Raw genomic sequence first — 27,523 nt, 5'->3', positions numbered from 1 at the left:
ATTAGGAAAATATCGACAATAACCATCAATTCAATCTAAAAATCAGGTTGACAAATAAACGTGTGGCTGAAGGGGCGCCCTAGGATGATCATGATTAATAAATATGTTTTAATATGCTTGTTATTCTAACTATGATTTGGGAAGTAGGTCTACGGGCGACTCGAGTGCGCCCCCAGCCCATTTTGCACCCTAGGCAGTCGCCTAGTTCGCCTATAGCAATCGCCGGCCCTGCATGGGGCTAGAGTACTGCAACAAATAATGTCCCTTATTACTTGTGTTTCTCCCATATTTAGTAAAGCAATTGTATCATGTATTCAATGCTCAATGGGTGATTGGTTACATGTTTCAAGTAATTTCCCCAACAATGCTGATGAAGCAACATTTAACTGATAAAGTTGCTTCTTGAGCAAATATTAAATGTGCAAATAAATCAACACATATTTACTTATCAGCAAAAATGCATTTAAAAAATCTAGTTTTGGTAGACCATATTTAGTAACAATAACCTTGGATGGAACGGACATTTATGTAAAAAACAACATGGCGGATATACCGTCTTCCTCTCTTATTGCAGAGCTCTTCGCGGTTTTGTTTGCACTGTGGTAGAAGCTGCTAGCTTAACCCATGTTGGTGTGTTGGTTTATTTGACCAGGTCACCTGTCGAGGTCTCAAGCACGAGGCAGCAAACTGTCTTTAAAGGCTCATTTGGGACGAAGAGATACCGACGGTAGCTGTGTGGCTGTCATGGAGGGTCATTTCTCCAGCCTCGTGGTGATAACACACGTTTAGTGCACGTATGTTAGCAACACTTTATAGTCGGGGTGTGGTGTACACTGGAGGACGCAATGGCGACTCACTTGGTTGGGACTTCTCACAACGTCCGGCTGCTCCCTGCTGGCTGCTTCGCGCAAAACAGGGGGAGACAAACGAGGGAGGGAGAGAAAAAAAAAGAGAAAAGGTCTTGAAAGGAAGCGCAGCCTGACACGGCGCGTGCGTGTTATCGGGAGGAAGTAGTATGCAGCTCAGGCGGGGCTGTTCCTCCCTCTGTCCCGTCGCTAGCGACTCCTCTGTTTACATTCACAGCGACAACAAGCCGTTTCCAGCCCGCGGGACACCGGGCACATTGGTGGAGTATCTCTGACCCGGCATGCCCCAACAGCAGCGCTGCTAACGCGGTTAACGGCGGACGATGGCTTCGGTGCGGATGGTCGGCAAAGTTACGGCGAGACTTTTCGGAAGTATTCCTCGCTGCGGTCTCAAACCCTCCCGACCTCTTACGCTTCTTCACCAGGTAAAACCACCCAGAACACGACGCTGATCGCGTTGGTTCGTCGTCGGTCTGCGGACGGTACAGCGCCGTGCACACATTGTATTCACTGGTGTCCTGCTTTTCTTTTTTTGTTATCAACACGGCGCAGTGCACTTTGGTATACTGTATCCATTGGAATAGCCAACGTCAGTCTTTAAAAGGCACTGTTCAAAGAAAGATTTCTTTTTTTATCAACTCCTGTCTAAAATATGATGTAAACTTAACTAAACCATATGTTTGTTGCTATAACTTGTGCTTGAATGGGATCTATGTTAGTAGATATAATGGAGGTGTTCAAACAGTGGAGAAAGGCAACTATCTGCCTCTGTCTGTTTTTGGTTTTTTTAAATAACCAATAAATTATTCATATTCATTTCCTACCTCTACTGGTGTTTAGGAACATGACCATTAAAGCAATCAAAGTGGGCCTGACTGAGCATTACAATACCTCACTAGAGTAGTGCTCATTCAATTACTCCAATGGAGCTGTTTCTGGAGAAAGAAACCATGATTAGGCTGCTATATATACTTCTAAACTTTAATTAGAGACTCGCTGTGCCCTTTATAATCCCAAGAGACACCACTAACAGTATGTCCAGCACAATTATCCATATCTTATTAGCATACGCTAGAGTTGTGCATTAGGCTTTTCTGCATTTATTTTTCAACCGTGATCATCATGTCCGAGCCATTGTCAAAGATGCAGTGTAAATGGCAGCCCACGTGAATCATTAAATGCACAGTTGAGAGATTACAGAGCTGCAGAAAATAAAGCCCCACGTCATCAAGAGCCTCACAAAGAGGTTTTCTGTGGTGTGGTTCCATTTACTCATGTTATTAATAAACTGGTACATTGGCCAGATACAACTTAAATGGATCACCCATTTTGTCATCCATTGCAAAAAAATTGCAGAGGTCAGCTAAGTCGTGAGCAAGCTGGTCCTGAGTGGACGCCTCGTATCTGTGCCAGTGCAGGAGGAACACTGCAGACGGTATATTGCTAAATGCCAAGATGGTCTCCATACCGAGTAAATATCTATTTACAGTTTGAGGCATTAAAAGAGATTACATAATTTATGTCAGATGGGCAAGCAGTATACAGGACTGTCTCAGAAAATTAGAATATTGTGATGAAGTTCTTTATTTTCTGTAATGCAATTAAAAAAACAAAAATGTCATGCATTCTGGATTCATTACAAATCAACTGAAATATTGCAAGCCTTTTATTCTTATAATATTGCTGATTATGGCTTACAGCTTAAGAAAACTCAAATATCCTATCTCTAAATATTAGAATATCATGAAAAAGTATACTAGTAGGGTATTAAACAAATCACTTGAATTGTCTAATTAACTCGAAACACCTGCAAGGGTTTCCTGAGCCTTGACAAACACTCAGCTGTTATAAATCTTTTTTTTACTTGGTCTGAGGAAATATTAAAATTTTATGAGATAGGATTTTAGAGTTTTCTTAAGCTGTAAGCCATAATCAGCAATATTAAAAAAAATAAAAGGCTTGCAATATTTGAGTTGATTTGTAATGAATCCAGAATGCATGACATTTTTGTTTTTTTAATTGCATTACAGAAAATAAAGAACTTTATCACAATATTCTAATTTTCTGAGACAGTCCTGTATATATATTATATAACATCGCAGTTTTCCCATTCCCCCTTTTCAAATGGCAAACTGTAAGGAAAGTCTTGGACCAGCAAACCCAATTTGGACCTCGAAGGGCAAGGACACAGAGCGCAGCTGTTATAAAAAAATTACAACAAAAATAACTCATCATACTCATCAGTATGCTGCGCGCGTTCCAAAACAAGTATTTTGACAAAATATGCTGAAAGGAAAAACTCAAGAGCGTGTTTGTTTAGAGGAGTGGCTGCATGACAGCTGTGTTTTAATAGGCTGGTCCAACACCTGTTGTGAGAGAGCCATTGAGAAGACAGATTGTATCTCAATATGGCTGCATACAAAACCAGTTTTGGGAATCCATAAAGCAAGAAAGCAGTTTTATGGGAGATGATTCTGAAATAAAAGGGATCACTGTCACAAGACGTGTTGGATAAGCAACGGGAAATGGATCTCCTTCTGAATTCTGACTTCACACGTCACGGGAAGTCATTTTTCTACTTCCCCCAGCAAAGAATTCCCACTTGGAAAATTTAATCATGGCAGACACTTTCACTTTTTAGAGAAAAGCTTTATGGAGTTTGTCTTTTCTGCCAGTGAGTGATGGTGCTAATTATCTTCGTATTTTCTACACTGGCCAAGCCATGCTATGCAGGTATAACATGATGGAGCTTGTCTACGACTGAGCTGGGCAGCAGTGCTGCAAGACATGTGACACCATTCAAATAAGTGGCAAGGAATGTTTGTGCAGGTGGTTAAATAGGATGATGGATGGGATCAGAATCAACATTTATTTGCTACGTGTGTTAGACACACAAATATTGTTACTTGGCGGCTGGTGTGTACACATTAGACAGACAAACAAAACAATAACAATCAAAAACAATCAACAGTCAACATATAAGATTCAATAAATCAAAATAAATCTGTTCATTAAGGGTCAGTGGGGGACCGGGCCTCGGTTCATGGAGGTCAGTGGGAGACCCGGGCTTTGTTCGTGAGCCTGATTGCCGACGGGAAGAAGCTGTTAGTGTGGCGTGTGGATGACTGCACATGTAATATTAAAATTCCTATTTTCATAGTGGGTTTCCAAGTTTGATATGTGGAGTACTACCAGTAGCAGGTTGAACATAACCCGGACCTATTGAGCCTTTGCATTGGATGCACATAGACATTCACAAAATCAAACTCCTTTTCAGCATGGAGTGACAACACTGCAACGTTGTGCGATTTTTATTCTGTCACATTCAAATATGTGTACATTGAGAGGGCTGAAATAATAAGCCTGACAGAGAGACAATTCTCTTTGCAACCGAAACCGTAAACCCCAAAATGTCAAGAGCACTGAAGCGAGCATCACTTTGCCACTTGACTTTCTTTCCCTGACGTCTGGATCCATCTTTCACATTTCATAGTCTGGTTGACATTATAATGGAAGATGGAGATTGTTTCATTTCATCAAACACGACTTCCTGTTTCTCAGTGTCGAGACTGTCAATGCCGGGCAGGCATAGAGGCTGTTCTTCATGAGGGCAGCATCCGCAGAAAAATCCCCCGGAGGGAACCTTTCAGACTTGTGTTCCACACTGTAAATTAATGTCTTCTGGATCTTGGGACCAGTGTCCCTCGGGATGGAAAATTCCTCAATAGAGCAGTAGTGAGATCATTAGTGTTGTGTTTGTCTTGACTCCATTTACACCATATATTTACATGTGATCTGGGATAAGAAAGCATACCCTAGAACTGTAACATCCCCAGTTTGATTCCAACCGGGGGCTCTTGCATTCCATACCGCGTTCTCCCTCTTATTTCCGTCTACTTCAACTGTCCAGTAAAAGTGAAAAATGGATACAAATGATCCGGAAGGGAAAAGGCATATTACTATAAAGCATAGGCCTATTGCGTGCCAAATCCAGTTGGCATTATATCACATATAACACACCTGGAGGTGGTCTGGCTCCCAGTGTACTAAAATCAATACATTTTTAAGAGGTCATTTTGAAGGCCATCTTCACATTCGCAGCACGAGTTGAATACATATAATCTGGCTTTTGAGATTCATGTTTTCGGTGTTTTGGCCGTCTGTCATTTGTCATGACGTGACGTGTGGTTATAAAATGTTGGCTGTGCACAGAGAGGCGACCCCTGCTGCACAAAGCCCCCACAGGCCGTGCCTGATGGCGGGACGTCACTCATGCGGCTGCTGCGAGCATAAATCCAGCTCGACTCTGCCACTTCCCCCCCGACTCACGCAGCGCTGACAAGGAGCTGGAGACGAGGCCCTCTCCCCGGTCGGCGACATGCAGCATCGCCTCCTTTGACTGGCACAAGAACCCTTATTTCTACCAGATTTAGATGCAGTATGTCCTTTTTTTTTTGGAGTAACTGCCATCTAGATACAGATCTCAAGGTAGCACAGGGGTCGTAGTTTTCAGTCTTTAAAAAAAAAACTGTTTTGCAACACTTGGGAGTATATTATAACAAGTTGCATGTGTTTCCTGTGTGTGTGTGTGTGTGTGTATTTTGTTTTGGCAAAATCTGCTTGAGCCAAGTCAATAATTATTTCCTCTAGGAATGCACATCATCTCGGTGGTTAATATATAATATAAATATGTCACTTAACGTGTCTTATTAGCAGCCAATGCTAGACATTATGTTATAATAATCCATCAAATTTAACCAAATTGGTTACAACATCATGACCACACGTGTTTTACATATTTACACACTGACGGAAACATTTGGCAAAAGAATCATAAAAAATGTCATATCCAAGCTGTTTCCGTTCAGTGCTCTAGTCTCCACTATATGATGATGTCCAGTTTTTAAAGGAATCCAGGAATCTTGTCAGTGAAAGACCACAAATTAATATATTTATAGTCCCTCGACCTTTCCTTTTGAGTTTAAGGCTGTTTTTAATCCCAACAAACTAGTAATCCATGGAGAGCCCTTCTTGTCCTTGCATGAAACACATTACTCATGTAATGATGCATCACTCCGCCATGTGGGGAAATATGACTCACCAAATTCTAGTGGCAGCTTTGAATGTTATTCACATAACAGGAAGTATTTTTTTCCTTCTTGGAAGATTTATTTGTGTACCCTTTTTAAATGTGACCTTGGTGTTTACCACATGATTGTAAGTCAGGGTCCCCGTGGTTGTCCCCCTGTTGCCAGTGTCCAGCTCATTCTTTGTGTTAAGGTCTTGAGTATTTGTGCCGAGTCGTGATTCATTGTCAGAGTAGTCGTGCATATCCGGACCGATCTCCACAGCGCCAAAGAAAGGTCTCCACACATTATCATTCTGTTATCGGGCTTGTTTGTACGTCTTTAAACGAACCCCTTATATCTTGGGCGAGCATGTTTCATTGTTTGACATTTTATTTGTCATGTCGGCATGAAAAAACCCCATCGTACCGCAGTCATCTTCATCCCCCTGCATTTCCTCTCTGTCCCCCTTCGCTGGATAGCAGAAGCCAACTCCTTCAATGCTAATCATTTTCATGGTACTGTGCTGCTGTTCTCATGGCATCGAGGAGTCATTTATCTTCTTGGTAGCCTTCCCCCCCCCCCCCCCCCCCCGGCCTTTTAGGCCGTACATCACGCTCACATATATTTCCTTTCCAGCAGCTGCAAATCATGCCTGCAAAATATCCTATTTGCGTGCATGCGCGTGTCACCCTCAATGAGATTGGGAGATGTCGTATTCAGGAGGTCTTGATGCCATGTGTGACATGATTCACAATGGCGTGACCTGATGGGGGGGGGAGTGCAGGGGAAATGAGGCTGCTCGTCGCCATGATGACCCTGAACACTGCTCCACTGCAGAGGAGGAAGACGGCAGTTCGTCTTCTCTCTCCCTGTTGGCGTGGCGTAAATCAGAAACGTGCAGGTGGTAAATACTGTAGACCTTCAGCTGATTCGTTTTTTTTTCTTCAGAAATAACGGTTGGATGAAATTGTTCTCAGATGAGGAGCATGTGTGTATACATCATGTGTGAAGGACAACGGATAAACCACCCTGCATTCTAAATGTTGATTAGCTGGGTAATAGGCAAGGTTTGTTTTTCCAAGCGAACAGATGTTGAATTGTGCAGAGCGCGGTGACGTTGGTCGTCACGTGGACTCGCATCACTGGATCCTTTCTGCAGGTTGTGTCATGTGACATGGCATGGGTGTGATCGCCTGCTTTGTCCAGGCGTGTTCAGGCAGTGCAGTCTTTTAAACCTCCAGTTGTTCCAACCCTTTGTCATGTGTCTCATATGTGGGTGTGTCTGCCTCTTTGCATGGGTGTAAACTCAGGGAAGCCGTAGAGGATGGGCATTTTTAATTTACAGCGTCTCCAGTGATTGATGGCCCTCCAACACACTAGCTGACGCTTCTTGCATCTTCCACACTTTCTCAACAAGTAAAACGGAGAAACTAATCCGCATACCAAAAAACTAAATCGCAGCGGAGAGTGTACAACCACAATGTATCTTTACATTTACACAAATCGTTGTTGTGAAATAGTGTCAATATTATTGTCACTTCATAACCTTGGCCACACCTGCTTTAACACTGCACTCATACGATGGTTTCAGCGGATGACACCGGCTCGACGTGTGTGTATGTATATATATATATAATGTTTGTATATCCATATATGTGTGTGTATATATATATATATATAATGTGTATATCCATATATATGTATATATAAATATATGTATGTGTGTATGAATATATAATAATATAAAAAAAGATTCTGTTGTCTGTGAATTCTAGGCATTGGCATTTAAATTTCCCCCAGAGGGAACATAAAAACTTTATTGCACTTATTGCTCCTTTTGTGTCTGCCATTAGCTGTAATGAGGCCGGCAGATACATTTATGCTTTTCCAATAGTCTGAAAGGTGTATGCACAGATGACCCCAAGAGTTTTGTCTTTTTTTTAATTCTTTTTTTCAATCTATTTGTTCCTTTATGTCCTTGTTGTGATGTGTGGGATCATTTGTAACAACCACAGAGGCGAGCTTAGTATTTCTAATGCAGCAGACTGCAGAAGGTAATAATGCAGGGCGAGCAGCATGGCTTTGGAAATGGAGCAATATTCATCACATGGCTCTCAAGCCGCACGACCTGCCACAGTGGCCACGTTCTGTAGATTTGGAATGGGATTGGTTTGTGTGCACGCAGCACACTGCCTGGACCCAGTGAGCCATTGACTTGACGCTCTCAATAAACACACACACACACAAACACAAGCCTTGCCCTTTATGCTTAGCTCCAGATCCACTGTTTACACACCGGCAATGTGAGCACAATTGGTTCTCATACATTACTTTGACGTGGAAGTGTTTGCTAACGAGAGGGACGAGGAAGAGGCATTTTTATCTGGTGCACCTGCTGTATGTGTTGGCAGCCGGCGCCCGTACTCCTCAGTTTAATTCGGCACTATGGATGCAGCGGTATAAGAGAGGCGGATAAGATGCTGCTCAAGGCTTTTTAGCATAATGTCTGAGGTTGCAAAATAACTGGACTTTTTTGTCAACTCTAAGAGATTCATCCATACCATTTATTCTGTGGCAGCTATCCATTTAATTTAGCTGGTGGTATTAATGGCAAGTGGTTCCCACATGTTGTGGCTTGTGACCCCCCCCCCCCCCCCCCCCCCGAACAAAACAGTGTCTACTTCCACCCACACGTTCCACATGGGATGTGAGCGGTTTAACCAAAGAGCTATATTGCCTTCCCAGATTGTTAAATAAGAAAGGTTACATAACACTTAAGTATGCTGAGGCAGTACCCGCTTGACCCCCATTATTACTGCTAACAGCTTTCTCCTGAACCTCACGTCCAGACAACTTGACACTGCACTCCCTCGGCTCCTCGGCAGTCCTCCCACCACTTCATTTTCATTTAAGACCCCAGATTGGGCAAACACAAGAGGACAATGTTGCACATTGATAAGTGGGACTGCTTTATAGCAGTATGGATTTGTGTTTCTGGTTAAATATACATTAATGTGATCAAGTACCTGTCAGATATTTAATTGGCTAAATACTTCTTTGTTGATTTTCCAGAAAATTAATTTGATGAAAATATTAAATTACACATACACAGGGCTAAAGGAATGTATGCATATGACCTGCGCTGCAGGTATCCAATGTAAACAAAGAGAACAGTTCTTAAACCATGTTCTTTCTAGTTTACTGTTAATATTAATGTTATTACTGTTATTATTACTGTTAATAAACTCTGCACTTTACTCAGCACTTTACTTTGTTTTGCCCCTGTATATTTAGTATTTAGTTGTTTTTTTTTGTATTTAGTTTTTTAGTATTTAGATTTGTGTTTTATATTTATTTTCATTGAGGCTCTGATGTGCACCGCTGCTGGGATTTTTGAAATGTCCCCACTGTGGGACGAATAAAGGTATATCATATCATATATTGTTGCTGCCAGTAGGCTTGTTTCACTGGTACGTAGGAATCTATATGTATTTCATCTAAAAATAAGTTTTGTCCATGGGGATCTGGTGCGCTGATGTGTAGGTGGTAAAGCTCTGTACAATAACATCTAGAGGTCTCACACAAGCTGAACAGCTTCAATTGTGTCCCACTGGAATCACTTTGTTTGGCTCTTTTTAGGACAGAGTATTTATAAAATAATAGTCTCCTTCCCGGTGTGGTGCTCGGCATCATTACCGAGCTAGCAGACACTTGAGTTGTGTAATGTAATCTCCAGATCCCAAAATCAGTTTCAAGCCTCCATTGCACTCCGTTTGACCTCCTGGCTTCTGCCACTATTGTCCAGCCTGAGTGGTTCCCACACACACACGCCTCTGGTCATGAACACAATTACTCATTTCAGTATGAGAATGTTGTTTTCCTATTAAAGTCCTGTTTCCGAACCAGTGGAGTGCGAGGGACTTCTGCACATCTGGGTTCCACTCAATCACTGTGCCTCAAGGCCTGGCTGCTTTCTCAGTCCCTGAGAATGGACGGCTCCCTTTCTCCTCTTTAATGTGATATTGATCGGACAAATTCCCACCTGGAGGACAAAGGGGGGGCTGAGAATGGCTGCCGCATCTCTCGATGTCAGCCGGAGCCATCTGGCTCTCAGCTAAATAGTCAATGCTGTAGAGGAATCTGTTGAGGTGCAGACGGCCCGAGTGTCCAGCGCTTAGTGGGAAAGGGGAAATATGTATCACTACGGTCCAGAATCTGAGCATATCATTGTTATTTTTGGCGCTATCGTAAGCACATAAGTACAATTCTGTTTGTTCGTTTTTCAGATATCAGCTGAATCTCTACTGTAAAGTTCTTTGTGTTTGTCGCTTGATTCTAAAATAGCTGCTTTGTAGAACGTCCCAGAGGCGTTGAACATTGAGTTGAATAATGCATAAACAAAAAAATGCGACAGCCCAGGAATGTCAAGTACAGAGTGGCGCTCCCGCTGACTCAAATAATGAGCTAACCGATGGAGGCCCTCTCAATCACCAGGAGCAGTTAGAGAATGCAACACTACTTTTTTTTATTGCGGAACACATCGATCGTTAAAGGCAAAGTCCTTTTAATGAAGAGTGCATCAGCACAAAGGAGCTCGTTTAATTAGAAGAGTCTGGACTCTGGACTCGTCCGATAGATGGCACACCATTTAGAAAGGGAGTGTCAAGAGTTTCAAAGAACCCTAGTGATTGAAGATTTTCTTCTTCTTTTTGTTGTTGAGTGGATCTTTTTTCAGATCCTTCATGTCGGGACGCTCTCGATCTGTTTACTCTTTGTCAGTTTAACCGTTACAATTGTTCCCTGTGCCTCAGAGAACAATCTGAACCAGCCACTAATGCTCTTGTTGTTCTGTATTTCTCTCTTTTTGTTTTGTCTCCATTTATTTATTTCCTCCTCTTCTTTTTCAGGTTCACAAGCGGCTGTCTCTACTTGGAAATTGTCACGCTTTTTCCTCCAGTACACTCGCACCCTCCAGTGGTAATTCACAGTTACTACATCCACATGAGAAACATTCAGGATCCGTGGCGAAGAAGACATATCTAATATATTTCCTCCTCATTGTGTTCCAGACGTGTCTTTGAGGTACAAATATGGCCGTTTGGTCCTGGAGGTCCCGTTGCCCTCCAGGAAGGAGAAGTGTCTGTTCTTCCTCCGGCCCATGCTGATGAGCGTCGGGGACCTGATCGCAGATCTGCAGAGAGAGGACCCCGGAACCACAACCTCCATTTTCTCCAAGGGTAGGACTCGACATGTGTCGTCAGGTTGAACCATTTTTGCTGCAACGTGGTCTGACGGGTTCTCGGTCGAGAGGGAAACTCATTTTCACCACTGGATAAATGTTAGTGTGTTTTGTGTTTCATCTGAAGTTGTTTAATTTGAAGGATTTTTTTAGAGACCTTATAGAGGTACAATTAGACAATATTTCACATATTTCTTTTTTGTGAAATACTGGTTATACTGAGGGTTTTTTCAACAGAAATCTTAGTTTTCTTACTCTCCCGCTGCAGTAGGTGATGTCCAGCCAACTGGAAATGGCAGTTACAAGGAAGCACATTGTCATTTTTGTCCCATAATGCATCACCTGAGCAGAGCATTTAAAGGGAGGGGTGCGACTCGCATTCCCCTCACTGGAAAAACTGGCTCTTCTCCTGAGCGAGGCTTTTTGGTTTGAGTGATGAATAACTTTCTGTGGGCTGCCAATGACTGACCGACTCTTTTTTTATGAGGTTTATGTCGTGCAGTGGATCCCAGCCTTTTTTTCCTTGAAGCCAACTAAATACCCTTGCACGTTGAGTGAGGGAAAAAATATTATTGTGGTCATCATCTTTTGAATAAATTAGGGTAAGTATGGGGATTATTAAGATTTGAGTCATGACGGGTGAACTGTTTCGCATTTCATTGTGTTTTTGTCTCTTTTTCCTGTTTTCTGTAATCGAGCTTGTACGAAAAACTTTTTTCACTGAGCTATGAGAATATAAAGTTATAGAATTGCAAGAAAGGTATTGAGCAATTGTCCTCTTCTGACAGATGGCGAGCCCGTATCAAGCACCACGCTGATAGACGCCCTGTTGGACAAGGACTTCCAGCTGGTCATCAACGATGCAGTTTATACCGTCTGCGCTCCTGAAAAGGGTACGACACATTTCTCCCCGGTCACACATGGACCTCGCGCTGTTGTCGTTGCAATTAGAACATGGGCCTGCTGATGCATGGCTGTGGTCATCTCTCCAGGCATGACTCATTCACCTTGCTGCGTCTTCTTCTGCAGTGACCACCGGCGAGCAGGCCATGGAGTTGAAGGACATGAAGCATGTCGTGCATCTGCTGCACACGGCGCTCCACCTGCCTGAACACCACCTGCTGACAGAGAGACGCCTGCTGGAGAGGCTGGACGTCCTCAAGCAGAAGCTGTCACCTCTGGAGAAGGTAGTAGATGTCTCTCGACACCTGGATGCCATTGAACCGCTCTTTCTCCCTCGTTACGGCCTGGTGCTCTAGTTTTCTCGTAACACATTCTTCCCTCTGTTATTGCCGGTCCGTGACAGATGAAGGCACAGCTGTCCAATACAGCAGGTTTCCACAGCTCCAGGGTCATCTGGACCGGCATGGCCTTGTTATCTGTGCAGGGGGGCGCTCTGGCCTGGCTCACATGGTGGGTCTATTCATGGGACGTCATTGAGCCGGTCACTTACTTCATCACCTACGCCACCAGCATTGGAGTCTTTAGCTATTTCGTCCTGACCAAACAGGCAAGTCTCAAAGGGTCCGTTTTGTTCTTTTCCAGAGAGTTGGATTATAAGATCGATACGACTTTTATGTGCATCCATTAGGAGACGACAGCCAGCAGCAGTTGGCTTAGCATAGACACTGAAGACGACAAGCCTGGGTCTCTCTGAAGGTTGTCAAGATACGCAGAGCAGCACCAGAAAGTGTGGGGTTAAATACTGTGTTATTATTTATCGGCTGGCCAAAGGGACTTCATGTCTCTGCTGCTTGCCTGGCGACCTCGCCGTGAAGACGAGTCCCCACTGCGCCACGCCTCACAGGAGTTTGGCACAAGCCTCCAAGTAGATCCTTGGGATATTTTCTTTTTTATCATTTTCTTTACATAATGGTAACGTTCTGGGTGATTCTCTCACTGGAAGTGGAACATTTATGTGCTACGGAGTCACTTTGAGAGGTATGAACAGGGCCTCGCCGCCAACGCGGTCTCCAGCTCTCGTCATACATCAATTAGTTTGTCACCTAATCCGCAAAATGTAATGCCACCAATTGTTGATATCTAGGGAGAGAACCAGGCTAAAGGTCTTTATGATGAGCGAAACTATTCATGACTAGAATGGGCACTCGGTAGAGTGCATACCTTCGCATTTCACAAGATTGGCATTGAATTATGAACATGTTGGCATTAGTTGCACGCCAATTGGATCAAAATTGACCGTGCTATGGTAAAAAGAAGATTGTAACCTTTTCTTGACCTTGACCTTTGACCCGATCGATCCCAAAATCTAATCAAATGGTCCCCGGATAATAACCAATCATCCCACCAAATTTCATGCGATTCGGTGTAATACTTTTTTACTTATGCGAATAACACGCACGCACACAAATACACGGCGATCAAAACATTACCTTCCGCATTTTCAATGCGAAGGTAATAAGAGTTTGCAGTGATGTCTATATGTTCACTCACTCCATTCCTTTAACATGTTTATTAAAACTTTACGCTCTGTTATGTGTGCAGATATGTCTTTGTTTGCCACATTAATAACACGCCCACTTTCTTCTTTCCCTCAGGATTATTTATATCCGGACGTTAAAGACAGGCAGTTCCTGCGTTACTTTTATAAGGCGGCCGGCAAGAACAAATTCAACGTTGAGAAATACAATGAACTGAAGGACGAGATGGCTGAGGTTTGTCCCTTTAGTCACAATCTAACTCACTTGCACATGTTGGACAAATACAAAATGTAGGACCAACATGTTAATTGGACCTGTGCTAAAATATTTAAAATGTTAGAGCAGGAATTGGATCATTATTTTTTAAGCTCATGCTTTTTCAAGAAAAATAACTCTTTGGCCCTGCTAGTAGTTATTTGAGCTAAATGCTAACATCTGCATGCTAACTTGCTCACATGACAATACTAACATGCAGATGTTTAGCTATTCTAGTTTTACTGATGTTAGTCGCCAGTTTATCCAGCTGAGACTGGTGGGAAACATCAGGATGTTCTAATGAAATACAAATTGTACTCATGCAATAACTGCTCCCAGAAACTAGAAAAAGGATAAGCCACCGTCTTGTCTAAATCCCACCGAATGAAGTCATTGGTGACACGTGGGCTGTTTTCTGTGTGACAGGTGGAGGATCACCTGAGACGTCTGAGATATCCGACGGAGTTTCAGCTTCCACTTGAACAGCTCCAGCCAAAGCCATGAGCAGTGAACAATGGTCACTCCACGTAAACACTCCAGAGTAAAAGCAAATGTTCTGCTTTATTTTGATAATGGTGCCTTTCTACCGGAAATCCACATCATTCTGTGTTTTGTTTACAGTCTTGATAACGATGCCAATTATGTCTTTGAGGAAAGTACAAACACTGAGGACTAATGAAATATAAAAGTATTCCCAAAACTTGTGAGAATCTGTCTGCCTGATGTGTCTTGTTGTGAATCTCACTGCTTCAAGACAAATAATACTTATGTTCTTTTAGCGGATGGAGATTTCGGGGCACAGGAGAAATAAAGACATCACATGACTGCACTTTTTGATACAAAGAATGAAAGTTTTATAAAATGTTTTCACTCAATCAGGAGCAAAACAGCTGAAATGTCAGATTATAAAAATACAAAAGTCACAACAGTAAGACCACAAAAATACATGATTAATGAATGCTGGTCGCTTTGTTTTTCCTGAGTCATGTTATAAGTTTGTCAGGTCCACAGTACAGCTTTAAAAACATCTCTCCTCCCTGAGGTTCTTTACACACAGATGATTGTTGCCATGTTGGGTGCAAATACACATTATCAAATGTAGGATTGTAAATGGCTACAACAACAACAAACATGAATTCCCTTTTGATGGAGCAAGCTTAAAGACAAACGGCACGTTTATGCGGTGCCTGCGTATGAGAGATAGTACCGGTTCATTGGTGCTTGTAGATAGATGATGTGTTAAACCCCGATGTGAACAAAATCAATAGTGACCTGGTTATGATGCGATTTATCACTTGCCTCGCAAGATGCAGTAAGTTGGTAAACATTTGTCTGGCTTGCAGAATTCCTGCAACTGACTTTACAGTCAAGAAACGGACAGATGACAATTTCAGCTTCCTCAGTCTGAGAAAACCATCGGCGTGCGAAGCCGCCAGAAATGTCCGCTTCTACTGTCTTCTATGTTTTTTGGAAAAGCTAAAGTCAGCTACAGTAGTTTACACCAGGGTAAAGCAAACGTGACAAAATGCTGAGGAGAAGAACACAGATTGTTGTGGAACAAAGTAATCCTGAAGTGGAAAAGCTATTGAGTGCAAAAAATGTGGACTGCTCTACATGGGATGGCCAAAATAAAAAACACCGTCAAACATAATGTAATCCAATACAAGTTAGTCTTGGAAGCTGAAGGAAATCTTCTCGTTGGACTTCTGGGGCCAAACTGGTTATCAGAGAAATGATAGAATGATGGTATACTCTGGAGTATTATAAACTTTTCTAAACTGCACGGCTGTTATGTTCGATTATTGCATTATAGCTACTATACGTTTACATTTAAACTCAAAGCCAGATTAGTGTGAGAACTCATGGGACCAGATAAACCAGTATTGGTGCACTGTAACCTGATACTTCTGGATTTACTGCCATGCAAATGCAAACAACCCTAAAACCTTTTATAATCTAGGTCACTGGTTAACCCACCCAAGAAATCTGGGTTATGATATTTCTTTAGTGCATGTGAATAGAAGTTGTTCCTGTTTTTTTTAGAACAGCTGATTTCAGTGTAAATACTACGGCTACCAATGTGTTTAAGCTAAAATAGAGAAAAGCATTGAAATCCCCAGTAGACACTGTGTCCCCTGTCATAATGTCATGACTGATCTCTGAAACTTAATTCTTTTGACGGAAGTAAAGTTTCTTGGTGAGCATCGAAGCAAAGCAAGGTACTTGCTTCTTCCCGATGGCATTGCGGTCATTACTGTTCCCAACGGTCCTCATGGAGACCTTCCTGTTGACCAGCGTCAGTAGTTCTGTGAATTCAAGAGAGTCCCCATACTTCTGCAGCAGCAAACACAGATCCTGGACATACCAGGAGCCGTTGATGGTCTCCCGGTGGGAATAGTAGCCTTAACAAATAACACAGGAGATAGTTAAACATCAGCAAAAAGGACATTTAAAGTGATGTATGGTGGCCCTGAGAGCTCAAAGTGCATTAAGAAAATACATGCCAAGGAAAAAAACAAGCATACAAGAAAACTGTTGTCGTCACGTGTCTGGGACACGTCTGCTGTCGCTATGGTTTGTGGTTTATGAATTTATTGATCCGACAAAATTAGGAATCTGCCCAAAAATACTCACAACAATTCTGTGAAACGGGTTCATATTTTTTTAGCCGGCAAAAACATTATTAGTTACTTTCAGATCTCTAGGAAGGTTTGGCTGACACGACTTGTATCGGCTAAAAATTGCGAAACTGCATTACGGAAAGGATCTGTATAAAATTTTTAGCATGTATTAATGTCTTCAAAAAGCAACTTATGTTGATTTCTTTTATAACATGTATTATTAAAAACAATTTGCAATATTTTGAAAGTAACTGTAGCCAGCTAACACGAAATTAGCTCTCGGGGGGGGGGCATATATATGTCTTAAATAATTCATTCTCATCTCAGAGAGCAGATGAGGAGTTATAAACATCCCAGCGGGCTCACCTTCAGCCACAGAGTAGCACATGATGAAGTCGGCCCCGGCAGGGAGGGTGTATATGGCACTGGCGTCCACCACCACTTCATTGGTCTTCAGCTCGCTGTCCACAGCATCACAGGCCGTCACGGGATTGTCGTGCTCGTCTCCGCGGCATGCCTAGCGACATACACGGTCACCTTGGATGTCAAACTAAAAACAGGCGTCGCCACATTTCCCTGCATTTGACTGGGTCTTGTACGCACATACCTGTAATATGAAGATCTTTGGCTTTCCCACGAGGCTCTTGCACTTGTCTCCTTTGAAGAGGGACGTGATGCTCTGAATGCTGATCTTGCCGTCGTAGGTGTAAACGTGGTCGTTCTCGCCGTGGCTCAGGAAGACGAGCAAAAAGCAGTCTGCGTCCGAATGGTTGGCTTCTGCGGCTGGAGCGACATCGGGTATTTGTTAAACTCCAAACTGAACAAGTGAAATGCAACAGGCGATCACATGTTGAATCGGAAGTTTGCATATAATGGGACAACAAGGAGGGAGGTAAGAATGTAAAAACGACAGTGATGGTGCTGTTGTGCTGCCTCATGAACATGTATTCAGTCATTTGAGTGTCAAGAGTGATCAAACATGTGCGTACCTTCACTGATTTGATCCAAAACGTCCACCTGTTTGTAGTTATCGTACGCCTTCACTTCAAAGTTCAGGTCCGTCAGTCTAAAAGAGAAGTGAAGAAAAGTCTTTCAGTCGCGGAACAAGTACAGACAAGTTCTTCAGCTCAGGTTGCAGTAAACAGGATCCCCCGTCGTAATACCGTCTCTCCAGATTGTAGCGGTCGGCGTTGGTTCCATTCCTGACATTTAACCCAAGGCGCCAGAAGAAGCGCTCCTGGTTGAAGATGAGTGCGAGGCCTCGTTTTTTGTTGTCCATCTTGTACTCCTCCGCGGGGTCCAAATCTAAAGAGCTGCTTGATCATGAAAAGAGCCCCGAAACAAAAGACAGCATGAGGTGCGGCCCAGCGTGAGTTTCAAGCTGATAACTTAAACAAGAAGAAACAGTTTACCTTCTAATGAAGGCATCCGTCTCCGTTAGGTTCTCCGTGCATGCTATAAAATACAAACACATACATGAATACCCACACAACGATGTGCAATATGCTGGAATCACGACACAACATTGCACTGCAAAGTCTGGCTTCACAGCTTCTGTTCTTTTTAGATATCACAAATACTCAGAATATATGAATGAAGTTGCCAGAACTAGAGGAGCTTTTCAGGCTTCTTTGTTAAGCAGCACAACTACAGGTGCACAAACTGCTCCACTGCTGCTGGTATGGGGTCAAGCAGCCATTGTTTCATCAGCTTAGAGTCCTTGTGGCCCTCAATAGCTGCGTGACAGGTGAAGAAAGATGGCAAAGTCTGCGAAAAGAACAGAGGCCATACCCAGGCACGTGCAAAGATAGAGCCCTAGTGGTGCTCAAGCACCAGCCCCTTTGCCCTGGATGAGGAAAGTGCCCTTTTTGCTGGAGCCCACTTTTTTCATTCATCAGTATTTAAGAATAAAAGTTACTCTCTCTGCCATCAAGTCCCCCCCAAATGTGTTTTAATATCCGACGGGGCATTTATTTGAGTTCTTGTGAGAATTTCGCCCCGACATGCTCCGCTCCGCGACGCTCACGAGACCCTCCCCCCCTTCTTCCCCCCGCCGCGCCCCTCCCTCCTCCTCCTCCACTTCCTCCTCCGCACAGTGCTCCACGCGCCACTAAAGACAGGCAAGAGTGACACATCCATCATCCCCTGACGTTGTTTTGTGATAAATCGACCACAACATTAGCGCTGCTGAAAACATGACGTCACGACTAGGGATGGGCATCGAGAACCGGTTCTGTTTTAGAACCGGTTCCCAGTGAACCGATTGTTTGGGATCGTTAGCCAAATTCTTTAACGGTTCTGCTAACGGTTCTCTGTGGCGTTGCGCATGCGCAAACTTTTTTAGTTTCTTCAGACTGCAGCAAACATGGCAACGAGGCAGAAGCGCTCTAAAGTTTGGCTCTATTTCACAAGACAAAATGACAACTACGCCACTTGTAACGTGTGTAAAAAGTCTATTTCGTCGAAGGGAGGAAATACAACTAATATGAAGAAGCATTTGAACACGCATGGAATTAAATTACAGGAGTGTCATGTGTTCGATGCAGCAGCTCAGCTAACGTCGGCGCTTCATCTCTTTCTGTCCAAGGTAAACTCCTCAAAAGTGATCACAACCACTCACTGTGTGAAGCAATTTGCCTTTATTGTGTGGAGTCGATCAAGTTATCTTCTGTCCCTTCGTTTGAAGCACACATTTGAGCTCCGGCATTGGTCTCCCATTATCGATCACTTCACGTTTGGATTGAAAGTCCAGTTTTGAGAAATGTTTGATCGTAACGGTATTAATTATCGGAGGGCGTGTGTTATCAGCAAACGTTCGCGTTATCGTGTTAACCCATTATTAAACTGAGCATATCGATTTTTAATCCATTATTAAACTTAGCATATAGCTACGCTAGCTTAGCTACAGAATCTTCCATTGTCACCCTACATTGAGGCAGAGGTCGTGTTTGCCTCCCCTCTTAAAGCAACACTATGTAACTTTTGGACCTTAAAATAACAGCAAAAAAAAAATTTGTGCCGCTACAATGACTTTTAATATGACGATTTGCGTCTCCACTATTGCCAACGGGGGTCTGTGGGGAAATAACTCCGCTATGTAAGATTCTGGGTAGCGCCCGGTACATCCGGCGGATGTACTCGACCTGCTTTCTGGCAGTGATTACGCAATGACATAAAGTGCCACTCCACGCTCGCAGCTACAGTATAAGGGTAGCTTTGTTATGTAGCTTTTTGGTGTTGTCAACAATATTGTATTCGATCACACGTACTCCACATTTGCAGTCCCCCAAAACAAAAGTAAATGACCGCACGCGCACGCGCGCACGCGCACCCCCCCCCCCCCTCACTGGGTATTTACGACACACTGAAATCGATACCTAAATACCTAAAAACCTGAAGGGAGCGCCAAAAGGGAAAAGTTACATAGTGTTGCTTTAATGTGGCTTTATGTCAGCTCAGCAAATTCAGCGATTTTGTTATTGCCATTTGTTTCATTGTGTAAACCAGCTTTCACTATATAAATAATCTCCATTGCCATCCCATTTAGCTGATGAGGTTCAGAGTCAGACCGGTTCAGAGGCTGGTCGTCTGTCTGGGTCGCAGGCTACAGCACGTCTTGTACACCTCCTCATATCTTTGTGTTCATCCTCCACCCCATCTGAGAGAGTGTTCTCCATGGCTGGAGACACAATAAGTCCTGAGAGATCGCGTCGCGTATCCTCCCGGAGAAAGCAGACATGCTTATTTTTCTGCACAAGAATTGTTGATGATCCATACAATTGATGGTTGGACACTTGGTATTTGCCACTGCTAGTTTCATTTTTGGCAGCTCAGTTCATATACCCTTTAAAAAAGGAAGGAGCACTGTAATTTCTAGGAACATGTTTAAATTAAACAGAATACATTTTATTTAAGTTATGTAAGTTTTATTTTAAGTTCAAGAGTAATATCGTATAAATGTTTTTGGTTATTTAAAAAAAGTAAATGTGTATGTATACATACTGTGTGTGTGCAGCATTATATAAAAGAAAATTAATGTGAATAAACCCGTTTGTGCTCTTTTTCCTTGCCCAAAAGAATCGATAAGAGAATCGATAAGGAATCGAATCGATAAGCAGGAATCGATAAGGTATCGGAATCGTTAAAATCTTATCAATTCTCATCCCTAGTCACGACTGGTCCGACGTTTCCTAAAAAAATTAACAAACACAAACTCACGAAATCCGTGATTTCAGAGCCTTGTCCAGCTGTTTACTGACGTAAGCTATGTTTAGAGAATAGAGAGAGGGAGAGAGAAGAGAGAGACAGAGAGAATTCTTATTCCGTTCTATTTAACAGGCTAGTCTAGGATTTGCGTGGCCAGACTGAAAAAAAAAATCATAAGGCCTCTGGTATTGTTCAGAGGTCCGAGCCAAATGTGGAGGCGTGCCGTATCTGGCCCGCGGGCCTTAGTTTGAGGACCACTGCTCTTGGCTGTTGATGTCTATCAATATCGCTTATTTTGAATATGACGTTAGAGGGCAATACGGATCCGTATCAGACCAGCGAGGAAGGCAATACGTAGCTGGCATGACGACCCATTAGCCAATCAGAACGCTTGTACTGTGGTTGCTATATAATAATTCATCTTTATTCATAAAGAAAATGTAAGCTAGTGGTCTGATGCTGCCCAAAGGAAACGCAGGTCGAGGACAGCTTCATCAGTGTATTGATGCTTATACTTCAACTCTGTCAGAATATTTTTTTTGGCATTGGGTGCCCTTTTTTTTGGTTTGAGCACCTGCCCCCCAAAATGTCTGTGCATGTGCCTGGCCATACCCCACCCTACAGAAATCAGAAACAGTTTTATTGCCAGGAATGTTTACACAAATGAGGAATTTTTTTTGGCGGAAGGTGCAACATTTAGACATGACAAACAACAATCAACACGACAGCAACAGTGAACTTAAGTCTCAGATAAGATAAGATAAAGATAAAGATAAAGTGCTCAGACAACAAATAATGTTAAAGTGTTTAGGTGTGTGCTTCAAGTGATGTGTGTTTTAGTTAAAAGTGTATGTTACATGTGACGTGTGTTTAAGTTAACCCTTGTGTTGCTTTCGGGTCAATTTGACCCAATTCAATGTTTAATGTTGGTGTTCTTTCGGGAGTCAACAAACAAACATAAAGTAACTCACACTTAAACTTGGAAAACAATATTAATTCTAATAATTTTCTGGAGATTTTAATAGCTGGGGTCATATTGACCTCAAGGGTAAAATATGTTAGTAAATATAAAGGTAACAGGAGGGTTAAACATTGAATCGGGTCAAATTGACCCGAAGGCAACACAAGGGTTAAAGTGCATGTTTAAGTGGCATGTGTGTGGAGGAGGCCTCAAGTTAAAGTGTATGTTAAAGTGACGTGTGTGGAGGAGGCCTCCAGGAGGGAATAAGAAGGAGGAGGGAGGAGGAGTAGGAGGAAGAAGGAGGAGGAGGAGGAAGAGGAAGGAGGAAGAAGAAGAGGAGGTAGTCCTGGGGGTGACAGAGTCAGTCAGTGGGGGACCCGGGCTCCATTGATGAGCCCGACTGCCAACGGGAAAACGCTTTTGGTGTGGCGGGAGGTCTTTGTCCTGATGGACCGCAGCCTCCTTCCAGAGGGGAGGGACTCTACAGATATGTGAGTCAGACTTTGTGTGTTAAAGGCCACAGCTACGGGCAGTTTGACCTCTTGGAAGGTATTATCTTACTTTAAAAAAAAGGTGTAAATCAGTAAGTACTTGTAGCTTTGCTTGTATACACTCAGCCTCCAGTTCATCAGTTACACTAAGCTGAAACTGATGCAGTTGTACCTTTCATAAAAAGGAAACAATACTCCAGTTTCTTTGTTTGTTTGTTATTGAAGTGTAGATTTGACTTAACGGACCATTACGATGCTGTTAATGGAGTATTGTTTATAATATGTAGTCACCTCATTGACAAATACATTGGGTGAACAACATATAATAAACCCCCGAAGCAGCACCACAAACACAGCTCTAATGGTAGAAATGTAAAGTTTCAACTCACACAACAACAACAACAACAACACCACCACAAACAGTGTCTTGCTCAGTTTTTAAATGACAAAAGGATGCCAGGATATATGGTAACATAATATCCCTTCCACGTGATATCCAGTAATAACCGAGGCAGTTTGAGTTGATTATTCTCACCCGGGAAAAAAAGCCCTGTACTTCGCCCTCACTGGTAATAAAACCTTGATTATTTCACTTTCGCAATGACATTTCCTAATAAACTTTCCCAATAGCATCATGTAACCGTGTAAAGTCACCTGCGCTGTCTGTTGCGGTCCTGTTGTCTTTAGCAACACTTCCTGGAAGGTAGAGAGAAAGAGCCATTAAGTCCCGACATTGAGAACATTTGACATTAAATACAAACTTGTTGCGCTAAGTGGAGGCGTGACAACTCTTCTGATGGAGCGGAGAAAGCAGTCAAGCGAGCTTCACTCATGACACCGAGCCTTTTACATTCAACAAGAACCAGTCATTGTATCTATTGCTTCTAACTTTTGAAATACCACGCGCACAAGTCTAAGACTTATGTCTACTTTTAATGACGAACGTTTGTGTAAATTCGTTACCTTCACGTCTGTCTTCTGCCGTGTTCGACATGATCGCTGGTGGCTCCACTCCGACTGGCCCCGAAAAAGTGAATTGCTTCGTCAAAGCCACACCAAAGAGGCAGGGTTTAGCGCCTCCCCCTTTTAAATCTCATTGGCTGAAAGTGAAAACCTGAGAATGCGATTGGCTCGCACGCCTGTCAGTCAAAACTCAACAACCAGACCTTCCGTGTTTGGCACATTGCAACGGCGACTACTGAAACATGTAAGGACAGGGATTTAATATCTCATGAAGTCAGATTCAGATCATAAATTACATCAGTTTGAGTGCATCTGAAGGAAAAATAAACTTATAATTCAAACTATTGCCAGTAGTATTCTCTTACAGTATTACTTTCATATGAATAATGTGTCTTTTGTCAGTATTCTCTCATAGTAGGCTAATAATTTAAGATGCACAATGTGTTTTGTCAGTAGTATTCTCTCCCAGTATCTCCTCTTTGAGGTGTCAATGGGAGTCGAGTCACAGATCCTCAGTAGTCTCAAGACTTGATGCTGCTTACAAGAAACACAGTTTCTACAATGTATGATGACAACTTACACACATAATTGTCATTAGAAGCATGTTTCTTTATAAAAATTTGACAGTTTAACACAAAGTTTCCACAGTGTTATCACATCGGCATCAGTATTGCACTGGCTCTTTCTCCATGTGAGAAACATTTGATATTTTCTAAAAGACAGACAGTATTTACTTATTATTCATCACATGCATATAAGTTATTGGAGAGGGGACTGCGCAATTTTGCTTTAAATATGTTCAATTATTTATTAAATGTTTTTCTGGAACTAAATCAATTAGGTGTTTATTACAAGGAAAATAATGACAACAGGTCTGAAACTGTTAATCTTCGCCATTTAGTATGTTGTAAAGCGTTGAAAAGCTGTTTCTCCACAAACACTTCCTTCTAAGAACACCTCAATTAAAATTGGTCTGTTTTTACAATAATAAAGTGCCAAATTACAGAATTGAAATTTTTTTCCCCACAAACCTTCTTTGGGAATTTACTTACCCATAAAGTGTCGGTTGCTACCCAAACATCTAAAAGCCAGGAAAACTCTGATCACCCTGTATTGAGTCCATCAATTGACAAACACGTTACACCATATTAACAAAATATAAATAATTAACTGCATACATATAGATATTAAACATCCACAAAGTATTTTCACATTCACTTTGTCTAATGGATGTCTACATTTCTAAACTCTAATAAAGAGGGGGTTGACACAAGTCAGTGCAAGCCGAAGACGCTCTATCCCCGAGGAAATCTGAAAGAAAACTTTATTGCTGGCGTCCTTCTGTCAGTGTTGTGCGTTGTCTCCGTCCTTTCCAGTCTTGATGTTGTGGTGACATCACAGCTCCTTCTTCAGTTCATACTGACACACACAAGCGTCTCTCTGGCTGTCCAGGTACGGCTTACATCCCATGTGCATGACGGCGTCAAACAGCAGAGTCATTGCTGACTCACACGCTGCAAACCACAGTAAAAACAGAAGAGGAACATGAGCTGATACACAACAGGGGAACTGGTTTAATAGCAGGTAGCTGCTAACAGCTCACTGCAGGTGAGTCAGACACATTTCGTGTCTATACAGCATACATTACTAATTAAATACAGATGTTATTGTTAAAAAATAAATCAATGAAAATGCCACGCAGCAATATCCTATTTCCATTCACAAAGAGAGCAAAACAGGTTTGATTAGACTTTAATCTCAATCCTAAAATATAGAATTTGAGACATTTTCAAAACCAGTGTCAAGCTTAGACCAATAGAAATATACTCATTTTGATTATGACCGTCGGGACACTCAGTCAAGATTCACAGTGTGCTTAAAAATGAACTATCTTACCCTCTGCTGGACATTTTGTGCTTTACAATTATTGAAACAATTATTCACTTAACTTGCACCAGCTCTCTAACTTCCCTTATTATCCTCCAACTATAGCAGAAATTAATTTTCTGATTTCATGAGATAATTTCACTAATGTCTACCATTGAAGCATAGCTTCTTCCCAACATTGTGTGCAAAAGATTTTTCTGTAGTCTACCACTTTTTAGGTAAAGTTCTCCGGTGCACGTGTCCTAGGTCAAATTATATTGTATACCAATTTGTAAATATACAGTATTTAAATCTCGTTTTAAAACTGTCCCTGCTGACTCATACAGAGCCTAAAGGGAGGTTACAGTATACACATATACACACACACACACACACACACACACACACACACACACACACACACACACACACACACACACACACACACACACACAGTACAACATACAGGCTTCTCTCGCAGTCGGCACTTTGACTTGATAAAGTAGGACAATCACAGATGTTATTCATAACACAAACAGACAGTATTATTGTATTACTTACACCTGTGCTTTTCCTACGGCCACACATTAATACTCACTATTAATCTGCAACATAATTACAACAACAAAAATAATAATAATGCAAGTGAACTTTGCACAACATCTCAAAATGAGAAGAGTGCACTGGCTCAGCCTCTTACCTTGGACACTCAACGCCAATCCCAGAGTTCTTTGCACATTCCTGCAGATGGTCTCAAGACAGTCGTGGAACTGCTCATCGCAGTCGTGCTTCTCGCGGCCGCAGGTGTCATAGCAGCGGTCGTGCTGGTTACAACATTTGGTCATGGATGGGATTCCAATGTCAAACTGCAAAAAAACACATTTGTCTCTCTTTATAATGTATTTTAGAGTTGCTACCGCAAGTAGCAGACATGCATTTCTCTCAATTTAAAAGATGTGATCATGGTTCAGTGACCTGAACAATAAAGCTTCAGCACAATTCCAACTTACACTATAAATTAAACATAACACCATCATTGCTCAAATACGTGAAATGTTATTTGTTTACCATTTAGTATCTCTAAGGCTGACAGATACTGGATGTTTGAGAACAATAACAAATAATGTTTTTGTTTTTAAAATGTTAGCGCACTACACAAAAGGGCCATTTTTGACAATTAACCCCTGAATGGTTATTAAAGAGTTGTTTAAAGATGTCATATATTTTACTACAGTTTCTTGTTTATTTATGACATCGGTCTGATTGGATTGAGATATAAAAAACATTGACACAATTATAAAGCTACCATGTATAAGAATAATGCAAGTTTGGGGTGTCGTTCCCATCAGGAACAACCAGGTAACCAAGTGTGCTTGTCCAAAACCAGTAAGAAACCCCCTGAACTCTGTCAGACTACCTGAAAGCCAAACAGGGGGGAGCCACATCCATTAGGTGGTGGGTTCTTGTATCCGGGACGAGGTGCCGGCTTGTAGCCTGTGAGAGGGGCAAAGGTGAAGATGTCTCTTGTTCTGTCACTTATCTTGCAGTCACAGATAACACCAGTACACCAACATGGCTTACTGTTGATGCAGTCAAAGGGGCGATAATGTGTATCTTCTGGCTCCCAAGTTTTACACAAACTCAACATTAATTGTGTATTCATAGTTATTTCACTTTGACTTGACAAAACAAGGAACAGCTCAGGTTTGAATAATATCCTTGGTGGTTAGCTCAGTTTGCCAGCATGTAACAGTCCTGTTAATCCTAAATGAAACACAGCTACTAATAGTGTATTTAGTCTCTCGTGTGTTTGACAGATTATGTGTTCACTATAATGAGTAACAATGAAATTTGGCTTACCATCACTACACTTATAATGACACAAGCCGTCATCGCCACCAAACAAATCCAGTGCTGCGTTCAGGTACGTGTCAATCTTGTGTATTCCGTTCCGGATTGTTTTCAGAGTCATCCTCCAGTCGGGAGTCTCTGGCTCTTGTTTGCACGCGGACACACCAGAGAGACATCCACCATAGTACAAACTCAACAGAACAACACAAATGTGGCTGTGGTGGTGCATCGTCCGCTTTACGCCTGAGCCAAAAACCAGCGTTTCCCGGAAAAGAAGTCGGATTAAGGCTGGTTTATTCCTCGAAACGTTGTCTTGATAACATCTCAAGTTGAATTGCTGGTTGTTTTAATTTCTTACAGGCACCTGGCGGGTAAGAGCCCACCTGCCGCAGTTGTGGATGTTGTTTCCGGGATTGACGCTGTCACGTGACTACTGATAAACCAATGAAGATGATGTCACAAGTCGCCACGTCAGTAAAAGAGAAACACGTGTCTAATATTTTTATTTATTTTAAAACGGCGATTTCAATGGTATTAACTGCATTTTAAATGTATTTTAGCTGTATTTAAGTCAGAACAGTAACATTTGTAGTTCATTCAGTTTGAAGTAGCCTCATGTTCAATTCGTTTTACAATGTTGTTCGTTCCACTGCACCACTCACTTGACAGAAGTAAAAAAGAAAATAAGTCTTCA

At 42.2% G+C, this 27,523-nt stretch overlaps 3 protein-coding genes across 3 annotated transcripts; 1 reads left to right on the top strand and 2 right to left on the bottom strand.

The window, feature by feature from the left end:
* Positions 1-904: 904 nt before the first annotated feature.
* Positions 905-14,573, top strand: LOC130190414 (calcium uniporter regulatory subunit MCUb, mitochondrial-like). The gene is made up of 8 exons (XM_056409821.1): positions 905-1,291; positions 10,843-10,912; positions 11,005-11,172; positions 11,963-12,067; positions 12,204-12,361; positions 12,481-12,684; positions 13,733-13,849; positions 14,297-14,573. Exons 1-8 carry the CDS (start codon positions 1,190-1,192, stop codon positions 14,372-14,374), a joined length of 1,002 nt encoding a protein of 333 aa, XP_056265796.1. The 5' UTR covers positions 905-1,189; the 3' UTR covers positions 14,375-14,573.
* Positions 14,574-14,695: 122 nt separating this feature from the next.
* LOC130190416 (caspase-6-like) lies at positions 14,696-23,161 on the bottom strand. The gene is made up of 8 exons (XM_056409823.1): positions 23,113-23,161; positions 22,804-22,845; positions 17,904-17,946; positions 17,655-17,804; positions 17,481-17,557; positions 17,099-17,274; positions 16,858-17,008; positions 14,696-16,272 (listed from the first exon to the last, which is right to left on the bottom strand). The coding sequence occupies exons 1-8, from the start codon at positions 23,141-23,143 to the stop codon at positions 16,037-16,039; spliced, it is 906 nt and encodes a 301-aa protein (XP_056265798.1). The 5' UTR covers positions 23,144-23,161; the 3' UTR covers positions 14,696-16,036.
* Positions 23,162-23,700: 539 nt separating this feature from the next.
* On the bottom strand, positions 23,701-27,201 carry pla2g12a (phospholipase A2, group XIIA). Its single transcript, XM_056409826.1, has 4 exons — positions 26,839-27,201; positions 26,396-26,472; positions 25,679-25,844; positions 23,701-24,626 (listed from the first exon to the last, which is right to left on the bottom strand). The coding sequence occupies exons 1-4, from the start codon at positions 27,056-27,058 to the stop codon at positions 24,508-24,510; spliced, it is 582 nt and encodes a 193-aa protein (XP_056265801.1). The 5' UTR covers positions 27,059-27,201; the 3' UTR covers positions 23,701-24,507.
* Positions 27,202-27,523: the final 322 nt, after the last annotated feature.

Source organism: Pseudoliparis swirei, chromosome 24, assembly GCF_029220125.1.
Source record: "Pseudoliparis swirei isolate HS2019 ecotype Mariana Trench chromosome 24, NWPU_hadal_v1, whole genome shotgun sequence".
Classification (NCBI taxonomy): Eukaryota; Metazoa; Chordata; class Actinopteri; order Perciformes; family Liparidae; genus Pseudoliparis; species Pseudoliparis swirei.
The sequence above is the reverse complement of the archived record's forward strand: the minus strand, read 5'-3'. Positions and strand labels throughout refer to the sequence as shown.